The sequence below is a fragment of the Eucyclogobius newberryi genome, unplaced genomic scaffold, assembly GCF_026437365.1.
Source record: "Eucyclogobius newberryi isolate DKJ021-1_F unplaced genomic scaffold, fEucNew1.0.hap1 SCAF_4, whole genome shotgun sequence".
NCBI lineage: Eukaryota > Metazoa > Chordata > Actinopteri > Gobiiformes > Gobiidae > Eucyclogobius > Eucyclogobius newberryi.
The window spans coordinates 34,376,572-34,399,175 of record NW_027316056.1 but is presented as its reverse complement, the minus strand read 5'-3'; the positions used below and the strand labels follow the sequence as shown (position 1 = coordinate 34,399,175).

The 22,604-nt window shown below is 46.4% G+C and overlaps 2 protein-coding genes across 2 annotated transcripts in view; both read right to left on the bottom strand.

Annotated features, from left to right (window-relative positions):
- Positions 1-7,155, bottom strand: part of tmprss6 (transmembrane serine protease 6) — a 28,885-nt gene extending 21,730 nt beyond the window's left edge. The window contains exons 1-3 of the mRNA XM_072463536.1: positions 7,067-7,155; positions 2,491-2,589; positions 69-197 (exon numbers count right to left, since the gene is read on the bottom strand). Of these exons, the coding sequence (XP_072319637.1) occupies positions 69-159 (91 nt within the window). The 5' untranslated portion in view covers positions 160-197; positions 2,491-2,589; positions 7,067-7,155. The remainder of the gene's footprint in view (positions 1-68; positions 198-2,490; positions 2,590-7,066) is intronic.
- LOC140377918 (lysophosphatidic acid receptor 2-like) overlaps positions 1-22,604 on the bottom strand; it is a 283,463-nt gene that overhangs the window by 43,832 nt on the left and 217,027 nt on the right. The gene's annotated exons all lie outside the window — the stretch shown is intronic.

Here is a 22,604-nt window from a genome sequence, read left to right as displayed (position 1 = left end):
AACACAAGGTCACACAGGGGTCACACAGGGTGGGGGTCACACAGGGGTCATGGAAGTCCAGCCTGTACCTCTGGAGCAGTTGGCCTCATCCAAACCCAGGCTGCAGTCGTAATGTCCATCACACACTCGGGAGTAGTCCACACAACGAGGGCCAAGCATAGGGATGTGCACTGTGCACTGGAACTCTGCTACACACTCTCACATACAAACACATCACATACGCACAGGTTAGCTTTCTATGCTCTGTGAGGACATTACAGTAATTCTTACCTTAACTATAATTAATTTAGCTTCAACTCCCACCCATTTTAATCCATAATTGATATTTGGCTCCCATGATTTAAAAGTCTAAACAGATTTTAGTCCCCACATTGAGATAAGCCCTGCCCACACATGAAGAGTGAGCACATTAGAAGCGTCACACAATCAGGGAATAACACACAGCATTTTTTTCGTTCACACATGTTTCAATAATCCGGCAGATTTAGGGCTGTATTTTACCTCCAGTTTTAGCGTTAACTTTGGCACTGCAGAACTAATTTTCTTCACATATTGCAATTGATGACAGGACATGGATTATGCCAAAACATGAGGTGGAGTGAAGCAACTTGAGGGTGTGATGCATTCTGGGAATGGCCAGAATTGTAACTAATAAAGTAGTGCACTGGAGTCGTGTTACTATCCCCAAGATAATCATAATAAAACAATGAATACAATACAATTTCAGGTGGTTATTTTTTCTCCACAGCACAGCACCGTTATGCACTCAGCTCTTTGATGGACACCTCCACCTCCAGCGTTGGACACCTTTACTGCACAGTCTGGACCATGTAGACTTAAATGTCCTCAGCACATATAAATCAAGCCTGTAAAACAGCCTATTTCCATTTGCGCAATTTAGACAAAATCAGAAGAATTCTGCCTAAAAGCGATGCTGAACTTATCCATGCATTTGTAACGTCTAGATTAGACTACTGTAACTCCCTGCTTGCAGCGTGTCCTAAAAGCTCCATAAAAAGCTTTCAACTGGTTCAAAATGCAGCAGCAAGATTACTAACAGGAACAAAAAGAAGAGAGCACATTACACCGGTGCTGAAGTCTCTTCACCGGCTCCCCGTCGAGTTTAAAATCAAATTTAAAATTCTACTCCTGACGTACAAAGCCATAAATGACATGGCCCCATCCTACCTCAAAGATGCTATAGAACCATATCATCCAAACAGAGCTCACAAAATGTTGGCCCTCTGGTGGTCCCAAGGGTGAATAAGGGAATCAGCTCCCGGTCCATGTTAAAGAGGCCGACACAGTCTCTTCATTTAAGAACAAGGTTAAAACGTTCCTCTTTGAAATCTCTTATGGTCAGGCCAGTTAGGAACAGAAATATAAACCTACAGTTTCAGCTACACTGCCCTAGGAGCAACTATGCTGGTGGAAGTATGGCAGCTTGAGCGCGATCCTCTGCTTCTGACTATTTATTCTATCCAACAATATTTAATATTTAATTTTGCTTGCAATCTGTTCATTGCCTTTTCTTCTTCAGGCACATCGATGACCTGTGGACGCTCCTCAACTCTCTGAAGTAGCGGTCTATACTCCATTTGGACAGTTCTTCATCTGCCTGGAAGAACTAGTTCTCCTCCTGAGTGGCTCCAGCTCCACTGTCTATCTCACGTCCTCCTGTCCGTCTGAGGGAGTCGGATCGTTCCTTCAGTGTAGAACTCCTCCAGGTTTCTACTCTTTCCCAAAGATCTTTTGTAGTTTTTCTTGGCCAAAAAGGAGGGTCTAAGGACAGGGGAGCTAGGGCTATAGGGCCATTTAAGATTTTTTTAACAGGGACAAATTTTCACTGACCCTGAATTTTGAGTTAAAAAAATTATGCTTTTTTTCCGTTCAGGTGGTCAAAATTGGGTTGGTTTGTTGGAGAGAAACTCTTTTTTTTCAACTATTCCCCCCTATAAGGATTTGAGCTAGAGTCACATGACATTGTCATTGTCTTTTATTCATTTGTTCTAGTCTAGTCATATTTTAATGCTGGTTCAGTACAGGTTTGGCAATTCTGTTTTTTTTTTTATACAAAATCTTATATATTGTAGCAGTTGTTGTATATAATATTTATTGAAACAAATCTAGTGTTGGGGAGATTTTTTGCGACACCAAACTGTGTTAAAAGTGGTTATGCGTTGTGAGGCCATGGTCCTCAGGAAAATGTAGTTGAATAGCGCTGTGCTACACTGTATTATTATTACAGTGTATTTATATAGCGCTTTTCCACCTTTGAGGCACTCAAAGCGCTTTCTTTACCAGGCAATGTGGGTGAAGTGACACGAGTGTTCCAGCGGTATCACATCCAAGTACTAACCAGACCCTGTCCTGTTTAGTTTCCAAGAGCTGACAAGATCAGGCATTGGCAAGCAGGTATGGCCCCTGTGAGCACTTTTAGTGGCTTCAAGTGTAAACCGCATTACAAGTGAAAAACATTATTCTTCTTACCACAATGTTTCTCGTCCAGGCCATTGGGACAGTCTGTGATACCGTCACACGCCGACACACACTGCCCGTCCACAGTGCACAGGAACTTCCCCGGACAAGCTGCACACACATGCCATCATTTGATACAAAATCATTTCTATGGGTCGCAGCAAAAAGGGAAGGCAAAGATTGAGTCAGTAGATTTGGGAGAGAATACTCATTCTGTTTGACAGTAGCCTTCTTTTTTGTATCCGTAGTTATAGTAGTTCTATAACTATGTTTTAATAAAAGCGCGTCCTCCTGTCCGTCCGAAGGAGTTGGATCCCTCCTTCCCTGTGGAACTCCTCCAGGTTTCTACTTTTTCCTAAAGAGGTTTGGTAGTTTGTCCTTGCTGAGAAGAAGGGTGTAGTGTGTGGTGTGGTGTCCCGTGTGGTGAGGATGTGGTCTGCTGAGAGCGAGGAGGCTCTGAGGGACTGCTTCAGCACCACTGTCTGGACTGAGCTCTATGGCCCACATGGGAAGGACATCAACACCATCAGAGTGCATCACGGACTACATCAACTTCTGTTTTGAGAACATTGTTCCCTCCCGGACGGTGCGGTGTTTTCCAAACAACAAGCCGTGGATTAAGCGTGAACTGAAGGCTCTGCTGAAGGAGAGGAAGAGAGCCTTCAGGTCAGGGAACAAGGAGGAGCTGAGGACTGTGCAGAAGGAGCTGAGGAGGAAGATCAGGCAGGCTACAAGAGGAGGATGGAGGAGCAGCTGCAGCAGAAGAACAACCACAGACATTGTCTGACTCCATCGCCACCACAGACATTGTCTGACTTCATCGCCACCACAGACATTGGTGATTCGGCCCTCAGAGGCGACGGTTGTTGTGATTTTGGGCCTTACAAAAATTAATTGATTTGATGATTTGATTTGAACATTCAGGGAGTGTGGAGAAGCCTGAAAACCATCTCAGGCTTCAAAATCCCCCCTGCCCAGACGGAGGGGGATCTACAGTGGGTAAATGATTTAAATGCTCACTTCTTGAGGTTTGATCGGTCACCCGCCCCTCCCCCTGCACAGCTGCATGCTCCCTCTTCCAGAGCTGGACAATGCCCTGCATCTGTTCCTATTCACTTCTCTGCCCCGGACCATCAGCTCCCCACTTCGCCTGGACTCACCCATCCCCCTAACACACAGTCCCCCTGCCATCCACTGACTGTCACAGCAGCACAGGTGAGGAGTGAGCTGAAGAGGATTAACGTGAGGAAGGCAGCAGGACCTAACGGCATCAGCCCCAGGCTCCTTAAGTCCTGCGCAGATGAACTGTGTGGAGTTTTTTTTTATTTATTTATAGGAGATCTTCTACTGAAAGTGTTTTTCAGACTTCCTATAAGTGATCTGTTCTTCTGTATCTACCTCTGTTGCACCAATGAAATTTCCCCATGTGGGACAATAAAGGAATATCTTATCTTATCTTATCTTATCTTATGGAGCATGTCTTCAACATGAGCCTGAAGCTGAGGGTGGTACCACTCCTGCCTGGTACCTGTGCCCAAGACACCACACGCCAAAGACCTCAACAGCTTCAAGCCGGTGGCTCTCACGTCCCACCTGATGAAGACACTGGAGCGGCTGGTCCTGGACCACCTCCGCTCCACCGTGAGCTCAGCCATGGACCTGCTGCAGTTTGCATATCGGCCTGGAATCGGAGTGGAGGACGCCGTCATCTCCCTGCTGCACCGCTCTCTCTCTCACCTGGAAAAGCCTGGCAGCTCTGTGAGAATCCTGTTCTTCGATCTTTCCAGCGCCTTCAACACCATCCAGCCGCTGCTCCTGAGGGACAAGCTGGAGACGGCTGGTGTGGAGTATGACCTGGCAGAGTGGATCCTGGACTACCTCTCAGACCGACCCCAGTTTGTCTTCTTTCTCTTCACCCTTTACACTGCAGACTTCAGACATGACACGGACAGCTGTGTCCTGCAGAAGTTCTCTGACGACTCTGCCATCGTCAGACTCATCACGGACGACGATGATGCGGAGTACAGAGGACTGGCGCAGGACTTTGTGGACTGGTGTCAGCGGAACCACCTCCTCATCGGCGCGGGGAGGACCAAGGAGATGGTGGTGGATTTCCGCAGACGTCGCCCCACTGCCCCCTCGCCAGTGAACATCCAGGGACGGGACATTGAGAGAGTGACTCATACAAGTACCTGGGTGAACCACAGACTGGACTGGACTCATGACACAGACGCACTGTACAGGAAGAGCCAGAGTCGGCTCTGCCTCCTGAGGAGACTCGGGTCTTTTGGAGTGACAGGGCCACTCCTGAAGACCTTCTATGACTCTGTGGTGGCATCAGCCCTCCTGTGCAGTGTGGCCTGCTGGAGCAGCAGCATCACAGAGAGGGAGAGGAAGAAGCTGGACAGGGTCATCATGAGGTCCGGCTCCGTCCTGGGCTGTGCTCTGGACTCGGGTGCAGGAGGTGGGGGACAGAAGGGTCCTGGCTAGATTCACATCTATGCTGGACCATGAGTCTCACCCCCTGCAGGACACTCTGTCCCCTGCAGGACACTCTGTCCACTCTGGAGAGCAGCTTCAGTGAGAGACTGATCCACCCTCGCTGTGTGAAGGAAAGGTTTCGCAGGTCTTTCCTACCTGCTGCTGTCAGACTTTATAACAAACACTGTTAGTCCTGAACACTCGCAATACTGACCTAACCTAATACTGATGTGCAATTCCGTCATATGTGCAATTACTGTCGTGATTAATGTGCAATTACTGTGAAATTCATCTGCAATCCATGTGCCGTCGTGAAACATATTCATGTGCAATTACTGTCGTGATCACATGCAATGGTATTTATTTATTTTTGTCTTTATTTATTCCCCTCCATCCCTTGTTGGATTTTGTCTATGGGAGTTTTTGTTTATTGGAGATCTTCTACTGAAAGTGTTTTTTCAAACTTCCTATAAGTGATCTGTTCTTCTGTATCTACATCTGTATCTACCTGCGTTGCAACAATGAAATTTCCCCATGTGGGACAATAAAGGAATATCTTAACTTATCTTAAGGACAGGGGACCTTGGGACATATGTCTAAGGACATGGGATGCTGGGACATTACCAAGTCCCTATGAACATTGTTTACATTTGTTGAGATTTTGGGTGTTTAAAAAATGTATTTAATTAACTAAATTTGGTTTTAACATACTTCACTATTTCTCATACAGGGGCAAACATAAGAGGGGTGTGGCCATATTAATCTCAAGCAGAATAGCTTTTGAACAGAGTTTTGAACACAAAGATAAACATGGCAGATTTTTACTGGTCAAAGAACATATTGATGGTAGTGTGTTTACTTTGATAAGTGTATAAGCTTCTCCAGGAAGTGACCTCACTTTCTATACTGAAGTTATGGTTCCGACTGCAAATCACTCTGGTGGAACCCTGGTGAACAAACTGGCCCAATGGGCAATTACTCCCATGTCTCCAGTACAGTCCAAGTCCCTTTCATTGTAATAAGGAGAACAAAGGGGGTAAATATTAGTTCAAACATTGAATTAGTAAAAGATAAAGCTTCATCCATGTGCAATACCTGTAAATAAGAGTGTTCTATTTTGTTTTTTTTATACGGTTTACTTACCTGCTAATATTATTACCTAGTCTTGTGCTAGCTATTTTTACTTTATTTTATTTTTATTTTATTCTATTATCATTATTTTATTATTATTATCTGATTTTTATCTTTATTTTGTATTTTTATTATCGATTTTATTTTATTTTATTTCCCCCCCTCCATTCCCTATTTAGATAGGAGAGGAGTTTTGTTAATAAGAGTTTTTTGTTTTGTTCATAAGAGTTCTATTTAGAGTGTGTTTTGAAACTTCCTATAATCTGTCCTTTCCTCCTGTTCTACTGCGTTGTAACAACCAAATTTCCCCTTGTGTGGATATTAAAGGTTTATCTTATCTTATCTTATCTTCATCCACTGAAATCAATCTTTGTATTTTTCTGTTTATTTAGATAGTCAGCGTTGCTTGTTGGATGCCGCCATGACAAGCTGTTTGTCACTGAAGTTTTGAAATTTCAGTATAATAGGTCTTGGGCACTGGTTCGGGCCCGGTTTGGGGGTCTTTTTAGTTTGAGATGTTCGTGGAACTAGGTCTCCATATACTTGACCACATCTTTATCCTCAGTGTCCTGATCTGCATATTAAAATAAGAAGATAACCTTTATTTGTCCCACAATGGGGACATTCCATTGCTGTGACACATATTAGGCACAGTATAATAATAAATTATAATTAAATAAAAGTAACTAGTTTATATTATAAAAAAATTGCCAATAACCAATCAACATCTGGTCAACAACACTTTTCAAAAGAGTTCCAATACCATAATGTGTATTCACTTCAGATTCAAATGATTTCTTTCTGATTTGAAAGATTTTGTGAGGACATTTCCCCATTAAAAATATATTCTATTTGGATTTGAAGTGGGCTATTGCTATGACAACAGTCTTCCATTGCCAAATTATTAAAATCAGGAAGAAATCCTTTTACCTGAAACCCATGAATAGCCCCAAAGCAGTGCGGGGAGAGTGCTTACGCTGGGACAGGTTGTAGACACTGTAGGACACCTGTAGTCCTGGTCCAGTCTGGGTCAGGATGGAGGAAAAAAGGGCAGTGGTGGTCCGGGACAGCAAAGGGATGCGCTCAGTGTATGCCTGGGGACTTCTGCTGCCACACATTCTGATAGAAGCAGAGAATGCAAAAGAGAGGGCCAGATGGAGAAGAAAACACAGAAGAGAGAGTCAAATGGAGCAGAGAACTAGAGTAGAGGGTCAGAAGGAACAGAAAACGCGGAGGAGCAGAGAAGAGGGTCAGATGGCTGTGAATGCAGCTGTAGACATGCCTTTGCTGCTGGATGAGCCACTGGCCCTGCTGACAGGTTTGGTTTGGAGAGGCTGGACTCAGCTTGTACCCCTCAAAGTCTAGACGTAGACCCAGGCCTGGACTGGACACCTGGGACCACACAAGAAGAGCAACTCATGTATTGTCTTTTTCAAGCTGACATGTCCAGTCAATAATAAATGGAATCACCTGAAAAGTCCAGTTGCAGTTGGTGTTGGGGGGGTAATAGCTGGGGTAGAAAGGTGTTTGCAGAGTGCCCTGGACCCCCCGTACTGGCCCCAGCTCCACTGTGGATGAGCAGCCTACAGGACAGTGCAAGCACACGCACACACACACGCACGCACACACACACACACACACACACACAGAACAAAAATAAAACAAAAAAGTGAGGTCCAACAGCTATAGCCTTAATACTAAAACACAATCCTTGACAGCTCTAGAAACACACAAATATAAACTCTCCTAATCTTCATCATACTTACTTTCCACAATTTCAAAGTTGGAGTCCTCAGAATTGGTATACCTGTACATATAATAGGCCTTGACCTCCGGCAAGGCTCCATTAAAACTGGGTCAGTAAGGCATTGTAGACTTACCCTGAATAGTTTAATGTTACTTGATGTTTGTGTGTGTAATGTGCCTTTGTAGCAAAAAACAACATAACAAAAAATAATGATTCAACATGTAAAATCCAACCCAATACATGGTCATACCAACTTGTCAATGCCCGATCTTGTCAGATCTCGGAAGCTAAGCAGTAATGGGCCTGGTTAGTAGTTGGATGGGAGACTAAAGGAATGCCAGGTACCACAGTGGGGTGGTAATGCATACTATCACTATGCAGGACACTTCACCCGCCTTGCCTCCAGTGTCCATATGTAAATGAACCTACGCCAGGATCCTGTTTGTGGACTTCAGCTCTGCTTTCAACACCATCCTTCCTGCTCTGCTCAAGGACAAGCTCTCTCAGCTCAACGTACCCGACTCCACCTGCAGGAGGAGCACTGACTTCCTGATGTGTGGCTGGGGAAGAATGTCTCAGACACTCGGACTATAAGCACAGGAGCTCCACAGGGCTGTGTACTTTCTCCCCTGCTCTTCTCCCTGTACACAAACTGCTGCACCTCCAGCCACGCCTCCGTAAAACTGATCAAGTTTGCGGACGACACCACCTTCATCGGGCTCATCTCGGACAGGGATGAGTCTGTCTACAGGGGGGAGGTGAAACCGCTGTTGTCCTTGTGCAGCGGTAACAACCTGGAGCTCAAGGTCCTCGCTGGGACGATTCTCATCCTTCGGCTTAGGCCTAATTAAAGCGATAAAGGCCTCTCCAAACGAGCTGTAAAACAGCTGCAGTACATCCAGAATGCTGCTGCTCGGGTCCTGACTAGAACCAGGATCGAGGATCAAGTAGCATCAAGCCCTTGACCCCCTTGTGACCGCAGGTTATGAGCCACCGCGGAGAGCCCGCCTCTCAGCCTCCTGCCAATAGTACCCCTCCTCCCACAAATAGTAATAACTTATACTACTTATTTCATTTTCATTTTCAAGCCCGCACAGTTTGAGATGGGTTATGTCCTGTTTAGATTTCATGTTCAGTGGGATGTGGAATAAGTGTGCCACATTTCAACTGTTTATGAGAAAGTAAAATTGTTGTAAAACGCTTGTAAACCAAAACCCATGTATTACAATAACAATATTTGTCAGGTGACCACGGTAACGTGCTTGCAGATAGAGATATGCCGTCATAGGCTTTTTTGTTCAGAAGGATGTCTGTGCCAAAGTAAGTCAAGAGGACGCTGTTGAGCCTATGTAAAATATAACAAAATATAGTACATCATTGTGTTCATCTCACGATTTTGCACAAAACATTATATTTGTGCCGGAAAATAGGTGTAGCTTGTTTTGACTCCACGCCTTTTGACTGAAAAGTATGAGGTATAACATTTTTAACATTTTTAAAAAGAAAAAAGACGATTATAGTCTTTCTGCACATCCCATATATACATATGTATATATATATGTATATGTATATATATATATATATATATATATATATATATATATACATATGTATATATAAAAACCTCCGCGGGTGATCTCTATTTATCCCCCTTCAAGCTCGGGTCCTCCAGGCCTGGGAGCTTGAGGGTTCTTCAGCAGTTCCTAGCACTGCACTTTTCTGGACCGAGATGTCCGATGTTTTTCCTGGATCTGCTCAAGCCACTCCTCCAGTTTGGGGGTCACTGCCCCAAGTGCTCTGATCACTATGGGCACCACTGATACCTTCACGCTCCAGGCCTTCTTCAGCTCCTCTCTGAGGCCTTGGTATTTCTCTAGTTTCTCGTGTTCTTTGTTGCGGATGTTACCATCCCATAGACCACCACTACGTCCGATTGGTTCTCCATTACCATTCTGTCTGTCTGTACCTGGAAGTCCCAGAGAACCTTGGCTCGGTCATTCTCCACCACCTTTGGAGGTGTTTCCCACTTTTCGCTTGGGGTCTCGAGCCCGTACTCTGCACAGTCTCAGGGTGCTGGATTTGGGATGTATATATATATATATATATATATATAACCTGATCTCCATCTATAGTCCAGCCAATCACGTCCTCTTACTCTCCACCAATCATAGTTCAGCGCCTGACGGGACTTCTGTGTGTTTAGCAAAGTTGTTGTTGTGTTGTTTTCCCCCTTCGTATGGCACAAGGTGCCTTCATCTGCTTCCCGTTCCTCGTGTGCTTTTCCTGTGTGTTTGGTCCTTGAGAATGTGAGTTTATTCCTCTTAATGCTTCGTCTTTGTCTGTTTTAACTGTGCTATTATTAGTCATTACCCGTAGTTAGTTTGTTTTATTAATCCGGCTCCGTCTCGGCAGTGTAATCTGCGCCGACGATGCGTTCACGGCCCATAGGCCAGCATCACTCCGCAGCACGCTGGCGCTAGTGGTGATGCGTTCAAGGACGCTCAGAATTTATAGTTTTTGGCGAGAAAATGGCTGGAGATCATTTCTCTGCTGTGTTGCTGTGAATGTTGCTGCTTGTATACTGTATACTTCCCATTTGAACTTGTTTTAACATAGCAAACTATTCACACCTTTACTGTTTATACATACTATGTTTATCTGCCCATATTCATTGAATGTGTTTTAATATACATATTCATATATGTATATATGTATATATATATATATATATATATATATATATGTATATATATATATATATATATTCATAACCAGGAGGCTGGCATAGTGTACAGAAACATCTGTGCAGAGTACGGGCTGGAGACCCCAAGGACAAAGTGGGAAACACCTCCAAAGGTGGTGGAGAACGACCGAGCCAAGGTTCTCTGGGACTTCCAGATACAGACGGACCACATGGTGGTGGCGAACCAACCGGACATAGTGGTGGTCGACAAGGGTCAGAGGAAAGCCGTGGTGGTGGACATTGCAGTACATGGGATGGTAACATCCGCAACAAAGTATAATATATACACATCACTGAGGCCTTGGTATTTCTCTAGTTTCTTGTGTTCTTTGTATATATGTATATATATATATATATATATATATATATATATATATATATATATATATATATATATATATATACATATATATATATATATATATATGTATGTGTATATATATATATATATATATATATATACATATATATGTATATATATTTATGTGTATATATATATATATATAATGTATATATATCCTGCAACATAAATGACAGATGATCTTGTTATAGATTTTCGTTTTGGAAAATATGTATTTATCTTTATGCCAACACATTTTTTAAGTGACTCATTCTAGACTTTTTTAAGAAGTGTTCTTAAAAGTGCAGTGCAAAGACATTGTTGAATAACCGTCATTTTGGAGGAAGAAAAACATTTAGAAAGTAATTTAAAGAGATAATGTCAACAAATGGACGGCACCACAAGTACCCTAAGCCCAAAAAAGAAGACATTGATACTTGAGAATGAAGATGAATTCCCTACCCTGAGTGTCCACTGCTCGAACAGACAACGAGAAGTGCGGCTCCTCTGCCTTGCCTCGCTCCCATGCCACCGTCATTGCCTGTCCTGATGAGAGGATGAGCGCCCCCTGCTGCTGGGGCCTGCAGACGCTCACTCTGCTTGTCATGAAACAAGATTTCAATTGATCACGTTGTCATTTAAAAGACAAAATTCCACACAACCCAAAGTTAGCATTTTGATCCCAGCTCTTTATGAACTATGAAGTACTTTTTTATCCGTCTGTTTTGTCACATTAACTTTATTCTGTCATTCAGAAGCAGCAGTTTCATAAAGCTGGTCACAAGCTTGAGAAATAGAGACGTGTCGGATGAGATGTCACACAGACAGTGAATAATAATAATAATAATAAAGAAAATTGTTATATTGTGATTTATTTATTTTTCTCACAATAATTGTAACTGTAAAATTTGACATTGTGACAACCCTACTCTTAAGTTTTCTTGAGTTGAGGCCAAGTTCTCAATTTACATTTCTCACCTATGGTCATGAGCTTTGGGCAATGATGGAAACGCCTCCCTGGGGACATGTACCAGGCATGTCAGGAGCAGGAGGCCTCAGGACCTAGGACACGCAGGAGGGCGTCCTAAGGTATGTTTCTCGGCTTGTCTTAAAAACCTGTTCTCTTTCAACCCCATTCCAATGCAATTTTATTAAAGTAATGAATATTATGAGTGTCAACAATCAAACATTTAACCTTCTCTCACTTGGTTGTCTGGAAAAAGGCAACGTTTGGGTGTGTGCTTCTCACCTGGTGATAAGCAAACTATCAGATGGCAGGAGCGTGTCATACACCAGCAGGGGCCCCTGGCATGGGACCAGGGACCAGTGGATGTGTAGCTGTAGCAGGGAACCGTACGGGCCCCAAAGCCTCCACCTGCAGGAGACGCAGTGGAGCGAGGGGCCTGGCAGAGCAGTAGGGCCCCTTGACCCTACCTCTGTGTATGTGTCACAGTCTGCAACACACAACCGCTTTAAGTCCACATGAGCAAACTAAACTAAACAAGGCCATTTCAATTTATCAAGGAAGATACATCTGATTTAATCACGTTGTCCTAATCATTCTTTAGGTCTTCTGGTATGTTTATGCAAATGTTTCTCATGAACTGAACTCTGTTTTGATCACACCTTGACATTGTTGGACTGCACTTCGCTTCATTCCTCAGAAATGTCACTATTGTTGCTGTGACTGGTCACCTGATTTAAAACTGAGCAGTGGGATCTGCCATCTGCAGTCTGACTTCTCCGGAACCATATCCCAGCTGTGATAAAGTTGGTACGCCCCCTCATCCCAAAAGTCTCTCAATGGCCTCCCTGGTCCTACGATGGTGCTTGTTGCTCTCTGCGCCTATGACCTGAGTGTTGTCCCAGTCCATAAGGTGTTTCTCCCTCTTGCAGTGGTCTGAGATTGCAGACTTAAGCTGTTCCTGGTGGGCTGGATGCTTGGTAGCTCGGATGCACAATTTGGCATTCAGTTCAGTGCACTTTCTTTGAGTATTGAAAGCTCTGCCAGTTTTGCCCATGCATGCCACGCAGTGTTGTTTGTAACAGGTTGTGGTAGACTCACCCATCACTGTGATTTGTATGCAAGGGCTGAGTGACCGTCTTTTGACTACTCACTGGATGTCTTTAATCTTTAATCTACAAGACTAATATTTGTGGTTGTGCGTCAATCTGTGTGCCTTTGTGCAGAGCGCTGAAAGTCACTATGTCCTGCGCTCACATGACCTTTATGGCTTGTCAGTACCTCGAGTGTGGACTGATTAAGGGAAGCGAGCCTTCTGCAATGCTGCTCTTGCTCCAGAGAAGGAACTGAACCAGAGGTTGAGTGAGGGGGTTTTTGCTCCATTTTAAAAAAGACAGAATACTTTGAAAATGATCTGGGCTTTTAAATGTAGTGCATTTTTTTCACTTGGAAACTGTTCCCCCTTGAAAAAGAGGTTTTGATCTCAATGGGTTTTGTTCAAATAAAGGTTGATAAAATAATATAAATATGTTGCAAAATAACAAGCGATTTAATATATATATATATATATATATATATATATAAAAAAGTAAAGGTACAAAAGAAAGAGCTTGATTCATAAGAGACATTTATTTAATCATTCCTTCACCTGTCTGGATGACTCCCTCACCACGGTCCTGTCTGGATGACTCCCTCACCACGGTCCTGTCTGGATGACTCCCTCACCACGGTCCTGTCTGGATGACTCCCTCACCACGGTCCTGTCTGGATGACTCCCTCACCACGGTCCTGTCTGGATGACTCCCTCACCACGGTCCTGTCTGGATGACTCCCTCACCCCGGTCCTGTCTGGATGACTCCCTCACCTCGGTCCTGTCTGGATGACTCCCTCACCACGGTCCTGTCTGGATGACTCCCTCACCCCGGTCCTGTCTGGATGACTCCCTCACCACGGTCCTGTCTGGATGACTCCCTCACCACGGTCCTGTCTGGATGACTCCCTCACCCCGGTCCTGTCTGGATGACTCCCTCACCACGGTCCTGTCTGGATGACTCCCTCACCCCGGTCCTGTCTGGATGACTCCCTCACCACGGTCCTGTCTGGATGACTCCCTCACCACGGTCCTGTCTGGATGACTCCCTCACCACGGTCCTGTCTGGATGACTCCCTCACCACGGTCCTGTCTGGATGACTCCCTCACCACGGTCCTGTCTGGATGACTCCCTCACCACGGTCCTGTCTGGATGACTCCCTCACCACGGTCCTGTCTGGATGACTCCCTCACCACGGTCCTGTCTCGATGACTCCCTCATCTAGATATGTTTTAATGATATTTGCCTATGCATTTTTGTGTGAGTTTGGACACACCGGTGACCTGGAGGGAGGGCAGATGCAGCAGGTGGGTGTCTGGAAGGACACTCTGGGACGTGTGAAGTACAAGCCCCTGCTGTAGGCTCTGGGTGACCATGTCCACGCTGACCCGTGACACGTGACTTCTGGGGACACTCAGGAGCACCCAGAAGAGAACCACCACACTGCCCCTGCTGGACACATAAGAGAACATCCTAAAGATCTGGTTACCTAGCAAGGACAAAATAAATCCTTCACAAATTAAAATCTGTTAGGACTAAAATTTTGATTATTTTTAATCATTACATAGATTTTTCCTTTTTCATTTAAGGGTGCACTATGTAACTTTTCTGATGGAGGGTCTGCCATCTGCTTGTCTCCATGAAGATGTAACGTATTTTGCTTGGAATCTTCCACTGTATAGTATTCAGCTTCTCCATGATACCACCAGACCAAGGGTTACAAAAGACTCCCCAAATACTGTACATTAAATGATAAAAATGATTATTTGTTACACAATTTGTCAAAGAAATATAATGATTATGTTATATTATTTTCTAATAATTTGTTCAGTTTGTGTTAGGTTTGGAACTACTGTTTTAAGCGCTAAAGACACCTGTAATTGACAGTATTTAATGCCACACCATGGAACATTCCTATTGTCTCCCTACTTGAGCCTGAGCCAGTGGAAGTCGGCCTAAAAACGGGTGGCCCAGTCTCGACTTTTGCTAAGTACCATTGTCAGCAAATCCCCTTGTTTTAGCAAATTGTTTTAAGGTTTGCCAGCTACTGTTCTGGTTTCTTTTGTTTACTGTTTAATTTGTTACTTGTTAGCTCTTATTGCACCAGAGTTGGGGGCAGCGCGTAGCTGGTAACGTGTTAGACTACTCAAATTTCCTTTTTTTGCACCCATGTAATCAAGTACTTTTTTCATATCAGTAATGCGTTCGTGGTTATGCCAGTCTCATCTCCTCACCGCAATCCCAGGGCCAGGTTTGTGTCGGCTCCAAACTCTTGGCATGTTGTGAGCATGCGCATTGTGCAACTCCTGTCCACACGCCCAGAGAAACATTTTGTTGCTGAGGAGTAAATGTAGGGGAACAGTGATGTGGTGAGTTTGATCTAAATAAACTACGTATTTACTTGATTTGTTTATTTGATATTTTAAGGATTATGTTACTGTAAAGGGATTGTCAGCAAATTATATAGGTTATGCAATAAATACAATAAATATTCAGTAAATGTTAATTACTGGTGATGCAAGTACTTTAACGTGTCACTTTTATAACAAATAATAATACTATACCACATGTTTTACTCTGAATGCATACACACACGCACACAAACACACTCATTCATTTCCAATAACAAACAATCTTCTGTGCTTGATGCTCTGTGAGGAAAACATCCAAACCAGGAGCCTCAGGTAAAAACACAGGTCAGAGTGTATGAACATGACAGAGTGAAGCTGCTGTGACTATGTCCACACTAATGTCACTGTGAAGATAAACTCAACGCCCTCATTTCATTTATGACATGAATCATGTGTCGCTAAGATCAGACTAGGAGCTCGTAATCTTGACTATTCTGACGAAGCCCCTGAAGTTAGAATTACCTGGCAAATGAATGCACTATGTTGTCGTGTCATCTGACCTCCGGCCGCGTTTCTTGGACACTCGGGTGAAGAGAGGGGCAGAGTTGTCAACCGATCACCACCTGGTGGTGAGTTGGATCCGCTGGCGGAGGAGGAAGCCGGACAGACTTGGCAGACCCAAGCGCATTGTGAGGGTCTGTTGGGAACGTCTAGTGGAGCCCTCTGTCAGTAGGGAATTCAACTCGCACCTCCGGGAGAGCTTCTCCCATGTCCCGGGGGAGGTTGGGGACATTGAGTCTGAGTGGACCATGTTCTCCGCCTCCATTGTTGATGCGGCTGCTCGGAGCTGTGGTCGCAAGGTCTCCGTTGCCTGTCGTGGCGGCAACCCCCGAACCCGTGGTGGACACCGGAAGTAAGGGATGCCGTCAGACTGAAGAAGGAGGCCTATCAGACCGTTCGGGCTTGTAGGTCTCCGGAGGTCATTGACAGGTATCGGCAGGCCAAGCGAGCCGCGGCTCGTGCTGTCGCAGAGGCAAAAACCCGGGCCTGGGAGGAGTTCGGGGAGGCCATGGAGGAGGACTATCGGTCGGCACCAAAGAAATTCTGGCAAACCGTCCGGCGCCTCAGGAGGGGGAAGCAGTGTCTCACCAACACTGTTTACGGTGCGGGTGGAGGCCTGCTGACCTCGACTGGGGATGTCGTCGGACGGTGGAAGGAATACTTTGAGGATCTCCTTACTCCCTCAGTCACGTCTTCCGAAGAGGAAGTAGAGACCGGGGACTCGGAGGCTGGCTCATCCATCACCCAAGCTGAAGTCATTGAGGTTGTTCGCAAACTCCTCGGTGGCAGGGCTCCGGGGGTGGATGAGATCCGCCCTGAGTACCTAAAGTATCTGGATGTTGTAGGACTGTCTTGGTTGACACGTCTCTGCAACATCGCGTGGCGGTCGGGGACCGTGCCTTTGGACTGGCAGACCGGGGTGGTGGTCCCTCTGTTCAAGAAGGGGGACCGGAGGGTGTGTTCCAACTACAGAGGGATCACACTCCTCAGCCTCCCGGGTAAGGTCTATTCCAAGGTACTGGAGAGGGGAATCCGACCGATAGTCGAACCTCGGATTCAGGAGGAGCAGAGTGGTTTTCGTCCCGGTCGTGGAACACTGGACCAGCTCTATACCCTCCATCGGGTGCTCGAGGGTTCATGGGAGTTTGCCCAACCAGTCCACATGTGCTTTGTGGATCAGGAGAAGGCTTTCGACCGTGTCCCTCGGGGTGTCCTTTGGGGGTGCTCCGGGAGTACGGGGTCCGGGGCCCTTTGCTCAGGGCTGTCCGGTCCCTGTATGACCAGAGCAGGAACTGTGTTCGCATTGCCGGCAGTAAGTCAGACCTGTTCCCAGTGCATGTTGGACTCCGCCAGGGCTGCCCTTTGTCACCGGTTCTGTTCATAATTTTTATGGACAGAATTTATAGGCGCAGTCAGGGGTCGGAGGGGGTCCGGTTTGGGGACCACAGGATCTCATCTCTGCTGTTTGCAGACGATGTTGTCCTGATGGCTCCATCAAACCCGGACCTGCAACATGCACTGAGACGGTTTGCAGCCGAGTGTGAAGCGGCTGGGATGAGAATCAGCACCTCCAAATCCGAGGCCATGGTTCTCGACTGGAAAAAGGTGGCTTGCCCTCTCCAGGTGGGTGGGGTGTCCTTGCCCCAAGTGGAGGAGTTCAAGTATCTCGGGGTCTTGTTCACGAGTGAGGGAAGGATGGAGCGTGAGATCGACAGGCGGATCGGTGCAGCGGCTGCAGTGATGCAGTCGCTGCATCGGACCGTTGTGGTGAAGAGGGAGCTGAGCCGAAAGGCAAAGCTCTCTATTTACCGGTCGGTCTACGTTCCTACCCTCACCTATGGTCATGAGCTTTGGGTAGTGACCGAAAGAACAAGATTGCGGATACAAGCGGTCGAAATGACTTTCCTCCGCCGTGTGGCTGGCGCTCCCTTAGAGATAAGGTGAGGAGCTCGGCCACACGGAGGGAGCTCGGAGTAGAGCCGCTGCTCCTCCACGTCGAGAGGAGCCAGCTGAGGTGGCTCGGGCATCTGTTCCGGATGCCTCCTGGGCGCCTCCCTCGGGAGGTGTTTCAGGCATGTCCCACCGGGAAGAGGCCCCGGGGAAGACCCAGGACACGCTAGAGAGACTATGTCTCTCGGCTGGCCTGGGAACGCCTCGGGATCCCCCCGGAGGAGATAGAGGAAGTGTCTGGGGAGAAGGAAGTATGGGAGTCCTTGCTAAGACTGCTGCCCCCGCGACCCGGCCCGGATAAAGCGGCAGAAGATGGATGGATGGATGAATGCACTACGCATCAGTATTTTGGACAATACAGCGCTGCGAGAGCTAAAAGCCAAGGTGAAGAAACTGCAGGCAGAAAACAAGGCTATGAAGAGTTAGATTCTGAATTGGGATTCCTGATAACGCAGGGTGACGAGTGGGACAACACGCAAGGCTTTCTTAAGACTGTGATCCCAGAACTTGTATGAACTTGACTGGGGTTGTGGTCTTCTCTATTACTATAGAGAGAGCACTCTGCCTGGGCCAAAACAGATTAGAAGCTAGAAAGCCATGAGCCTGATAATGCAGTTTCTTAACCACTAGGAGAAGGAACGCGTCTACAAATCTGCAAAAGTTAAAGGAGACCTTGCATAAGTGTGGCAGTATGGGATTGTGCCAAAATTCGCCATCCAGTAGGTGGCGCAAAAGCGTATAAAAGCGCCTCGTCTTCTTCGTCTCTCTCTCTGCGGCTCGTACATTTACGTTCCTGTGTACGCCCTGTCCCCGCTGTGCCAGTGCCGCTGTGTGGGTTAGCCCCGTCGCACACCACTTCATCACGCTCGTTGTCCGTCGCTTTGGTGGCTGGCACATCTTGAAGCTAGGGTCCGGTGTGTCGTAGCCTATGATGCGGTCAGCCATCACCCGTCAAGGGTGCACGTTCACGAGCCGTTACAGAAAGCTTCGGGGTTGAGCCACCGGTCCGACGCTGCTTGCCTTTAGCTACTTGCCTTTTACTGCAATGCCCTTTTACTGCAATGCCCTTTTACTGCAATGCCCTTTTACTGCATTGCCTCTTCTACATTGCCTTGCCTGGCCTCTTTTCTTTGTTGTTGTCACTGCGTGTCCCTTCTGTGTGCTCCTTGCCCTGTGCCATGGGCCTGTGTCATGTGTGGACATCGCCGCTGAGCAAGATTGTATCTAACTCAAAGGACTTGTATGTGTTACATCTACAACAAAATAGTTAATATATATATATATATATATATATATATATATATATATATATATATATATATATATATATTAAAAAATCAATGTAACTTAACTGAATGGCCTCCTCTTTTTAATCAATGGAATGAACCTGTGCGCCTTTTAAGGTTTTTAATATGGTCCTGGGCCCATTACTGTCCAGGTGGCGTTGTTGGTCTTTTAAAATATGTATCAGAAAGCGTCTTCAGAGGGCGCCTCACCGCTCATATGCCACATAAGCAATACACCATACGAAATCCGACAGCAACGAGCAAGGTTTCGCCACGTCTGTGTGGAATTCAAGAAAAGGCAATGTGGGAGATTGGGTTTGTGGTAAACTGCATAAATATATACAGAGGGCAGCAGAGGATCATAGTGGTTTGAGGAGGTTCTTTTGAGAGTTTTTATACCAGGTGTAGGCTGGGAGATGTTCGGGGGCCCTTCATTAGGAATGGCTTCCTTGCATTTTTTTTATCTTTTATATGATCAGGGTTTGGAATCAGGGTTCATACTACAGGGTTTCTGTAGTTCTTTCTGATGAGTTGTGGGAGCTGAAAGCCGAGGTGAAGTAACAAGGCTATGAAGATCAAAATTCTGGATTTCAGCTTCAGCAACTCATCCTTTCACCGAGACATTAAGATAGTTCCACTCACCTAATATAGGAAGATCAAGAGTTCTGATGTCAACAACGATGAACTCTTCCCTTTCACCTGGTCCATTACCCAAACTGTCCTTTCAGCTTCCCAAACTCTCCCCAGATCTTAGGCCTCAGCTTTTATCCTTACTCCCTTCTGCTCGCACTCCCCCTTCTGTCCACAGAGCTGTTTTCTCCCATAGCTAGGATGCACTGGGTCTCACTGTTGCCAGGACGTATAGTCATAATAAAGGCCTTCTAGTGCTATTTCTGTGGTCACATCACACAGATAAAAACAGAAAACAGAAAAGCCAGTTATACAGCTCAATCTAAGAAAATGATTAATATTCCCTGAAAAGATAAAAGCCAGTCCCTCTGAAACTAGTCTGAAACTTACTGCACTCAATTTTCAATCCTCATGTTACATGGATTGACAAAAACACAGGAAATGTAATAGAATCTGCTCCACCCAACTTAAATTTGAATCTGAAATGCAGGAAAGAGTGTAACGAGTTTGCATTATTCTTTAATGACAAAGTTCTTGTCACCCGCAATGGCGTTACCGGGGCCCTATCCTGGAGCCAGGCCCGGCAAGCGTCTGGTGGCCGGGTCTTGCCCCACGGGGCCCGGCCGGGCACAGCCTGAATGAGCGGCGTGGGGCCGTGGACCCGCCACCTGCAGGAGGATTCGTAAGGGGCCAGTGCAGAGAGATCTGGGCGGCAGGGGCCTCGACGAGAAGATCTCCGGACACATAAACTGACTCTGGGGACATGGAACGTCACCTCGCTGGGGGGGAAAGAGCCTGAGCTTGTGCAGGAAGTTGAGTGGTACTGACTAGATATAGTCGGCCTCACCTCCACGCACAGTTCCGGCTCTGGATCCCATCTCCTCAAGAGGGGCTGTACACTCCACCACTCTAGTGTTGCCCGCTGGGAGAGATGGCGAGCTGGTGTGGGCTTGATCATATCCCCACAGTTCAGCCGCCACATGTTGGAGTTCACCCTAGTGAATGAGAGGGTCCTTACGCCTTTGGGTTGGGGACAGGTCTCTCACTGTTGCGTTGGCCAACGGGCCAAACAGCAGTGCAGAGTACGTGACCTTCTTGGGGTCTCTAGGAGGGGCACTGGACAGTGCATTGACTGGGGACTCCGTTGTTCTACTAGGGGACTTTAACGCCCACGTGGGCAACGGCAGGGACACCTGGAGAGGGGTGAACGGGAAGAACGGCCTCCCCAATCTGAACCCAAGTGGTGTTCATTAATTGGACTTCTGTGCTAGCCACGGATTATCCATAACAAACACAAGGGTGTCCATCAGTGCACGTGGCACCAGGACACCCTAGGCTGGAGATCAATTATCGACTTTGTTGTCATGTCATCAGACCTCCGGCCATGTGTCTTGGTGAAGAGAGGGGCAGAACTATACTCTCCATCGGGTGCTCGAGGATTCAAGATAGTTTGCTCTACCAGTCCATATGCTTTTTGAATCTGGAGAAGGCTTTCGACTGTGTCACTTAGGGTTTCCTTTGGGGGGTGCTCGGGGAGTACGAGGTCCGGGGCCCTTTCAGGCCTGTCCGGTCCCTGTATGACTGGAGCAGGAGCTGTGTTCGCATTGCTAAGAGTAAGTCAGACCTGTTTTCAGTGCGTGTTGGACTCTGCCAGGGCTGCCCTTTGTCACCGGTTCTTTTCATATTTTTATGGACAAAATTTCTAGGCATGGTTTGGGGACCACAGGATCTCACCCCTGCTGTTTGCAGACAATGTTGTCCTGATGACTTCATCAAACCCAGACCTGCAACATGCACTGGGACGGTTTGCAGCTGAGTTTGAAGCAGCTGGGATGCAAATCAGCACCTCCAAAGAGATAGGGTGAGGAGCTCATTCACATGCGAGGAGCTCAGAGTAGAGCCGCTGCTCCTCCACGTCAAGAGGAGCCAGCTTAGGTGGCTTGGGCATCTGTTCCGGGCGTCTTCTGGGCGCCTCAATGGGGAGATGTTTCAGGCATGTCCTACAGGGAAGAGGCATGCCCCGGAGAAGACCTAGGACATGCTGGAGGGACTATGTCTGTCAGCTGGCCTGGGAACACCTTGGGATCCCCCGGAGTAGTTGAAGCAAGTGTCTGGGGAGAGGGAATTCTGCGAGTCCCTGCTTAGACTGCTGCCCTTGCGACCCGGCCCTGGATAAGCGGAAGAAGATGGATGGATGGACAAAGTTTAGGCATTAAAAATGCTATAAATCCCACTAAGCAAGTAAGCAACAACCTTAAAACCTAAACACTTATAGCTAACTCACTTTACACCTGTAACTGACAAAACTTTCCAGGAGATCATCTCCAGAGTTCATCTATATGCTGCGTCGAAGCTGCGTCGAAGTGTAACCGCAGGCTCACACCGCATGCAGTCCAGTGCAGTGACCGCAGTTTCCTTAGCATTAAAAGTGTGGGAGTAGCTCAGACTGTACACCTTGCAGTGCGGTGGTGTCGGCGGAGGTGCTGCGGCACTCCGTATCCTTTCTGTTGGATTGAATAGACTCCAGACTGCTGCAGCCCACCACAGGCCATCTCTAATCCAAGATTCCAAGAATCCAAGAAAGGTTGTTTACCAACAGCTCACTGACTTCCTTTGAATAAATGACTCAATTCAATGTTTTTCAGTCAGGTTTTAGACTTCATCACAGCACTGAGACTGCTCTTATCAAGGTGACAAATGACATCCGCCTGAGGAAATGACATATCCCTGAACACTCTTAATTCTGTTAGATCTAAGTGCTGCTTTTGACACTGTGGATCATTGGATCCTCTTAAGGCCTGTAATGTAGCAGTCCATTACAAAGGCTGACAACGAGAATAAAAGGATACT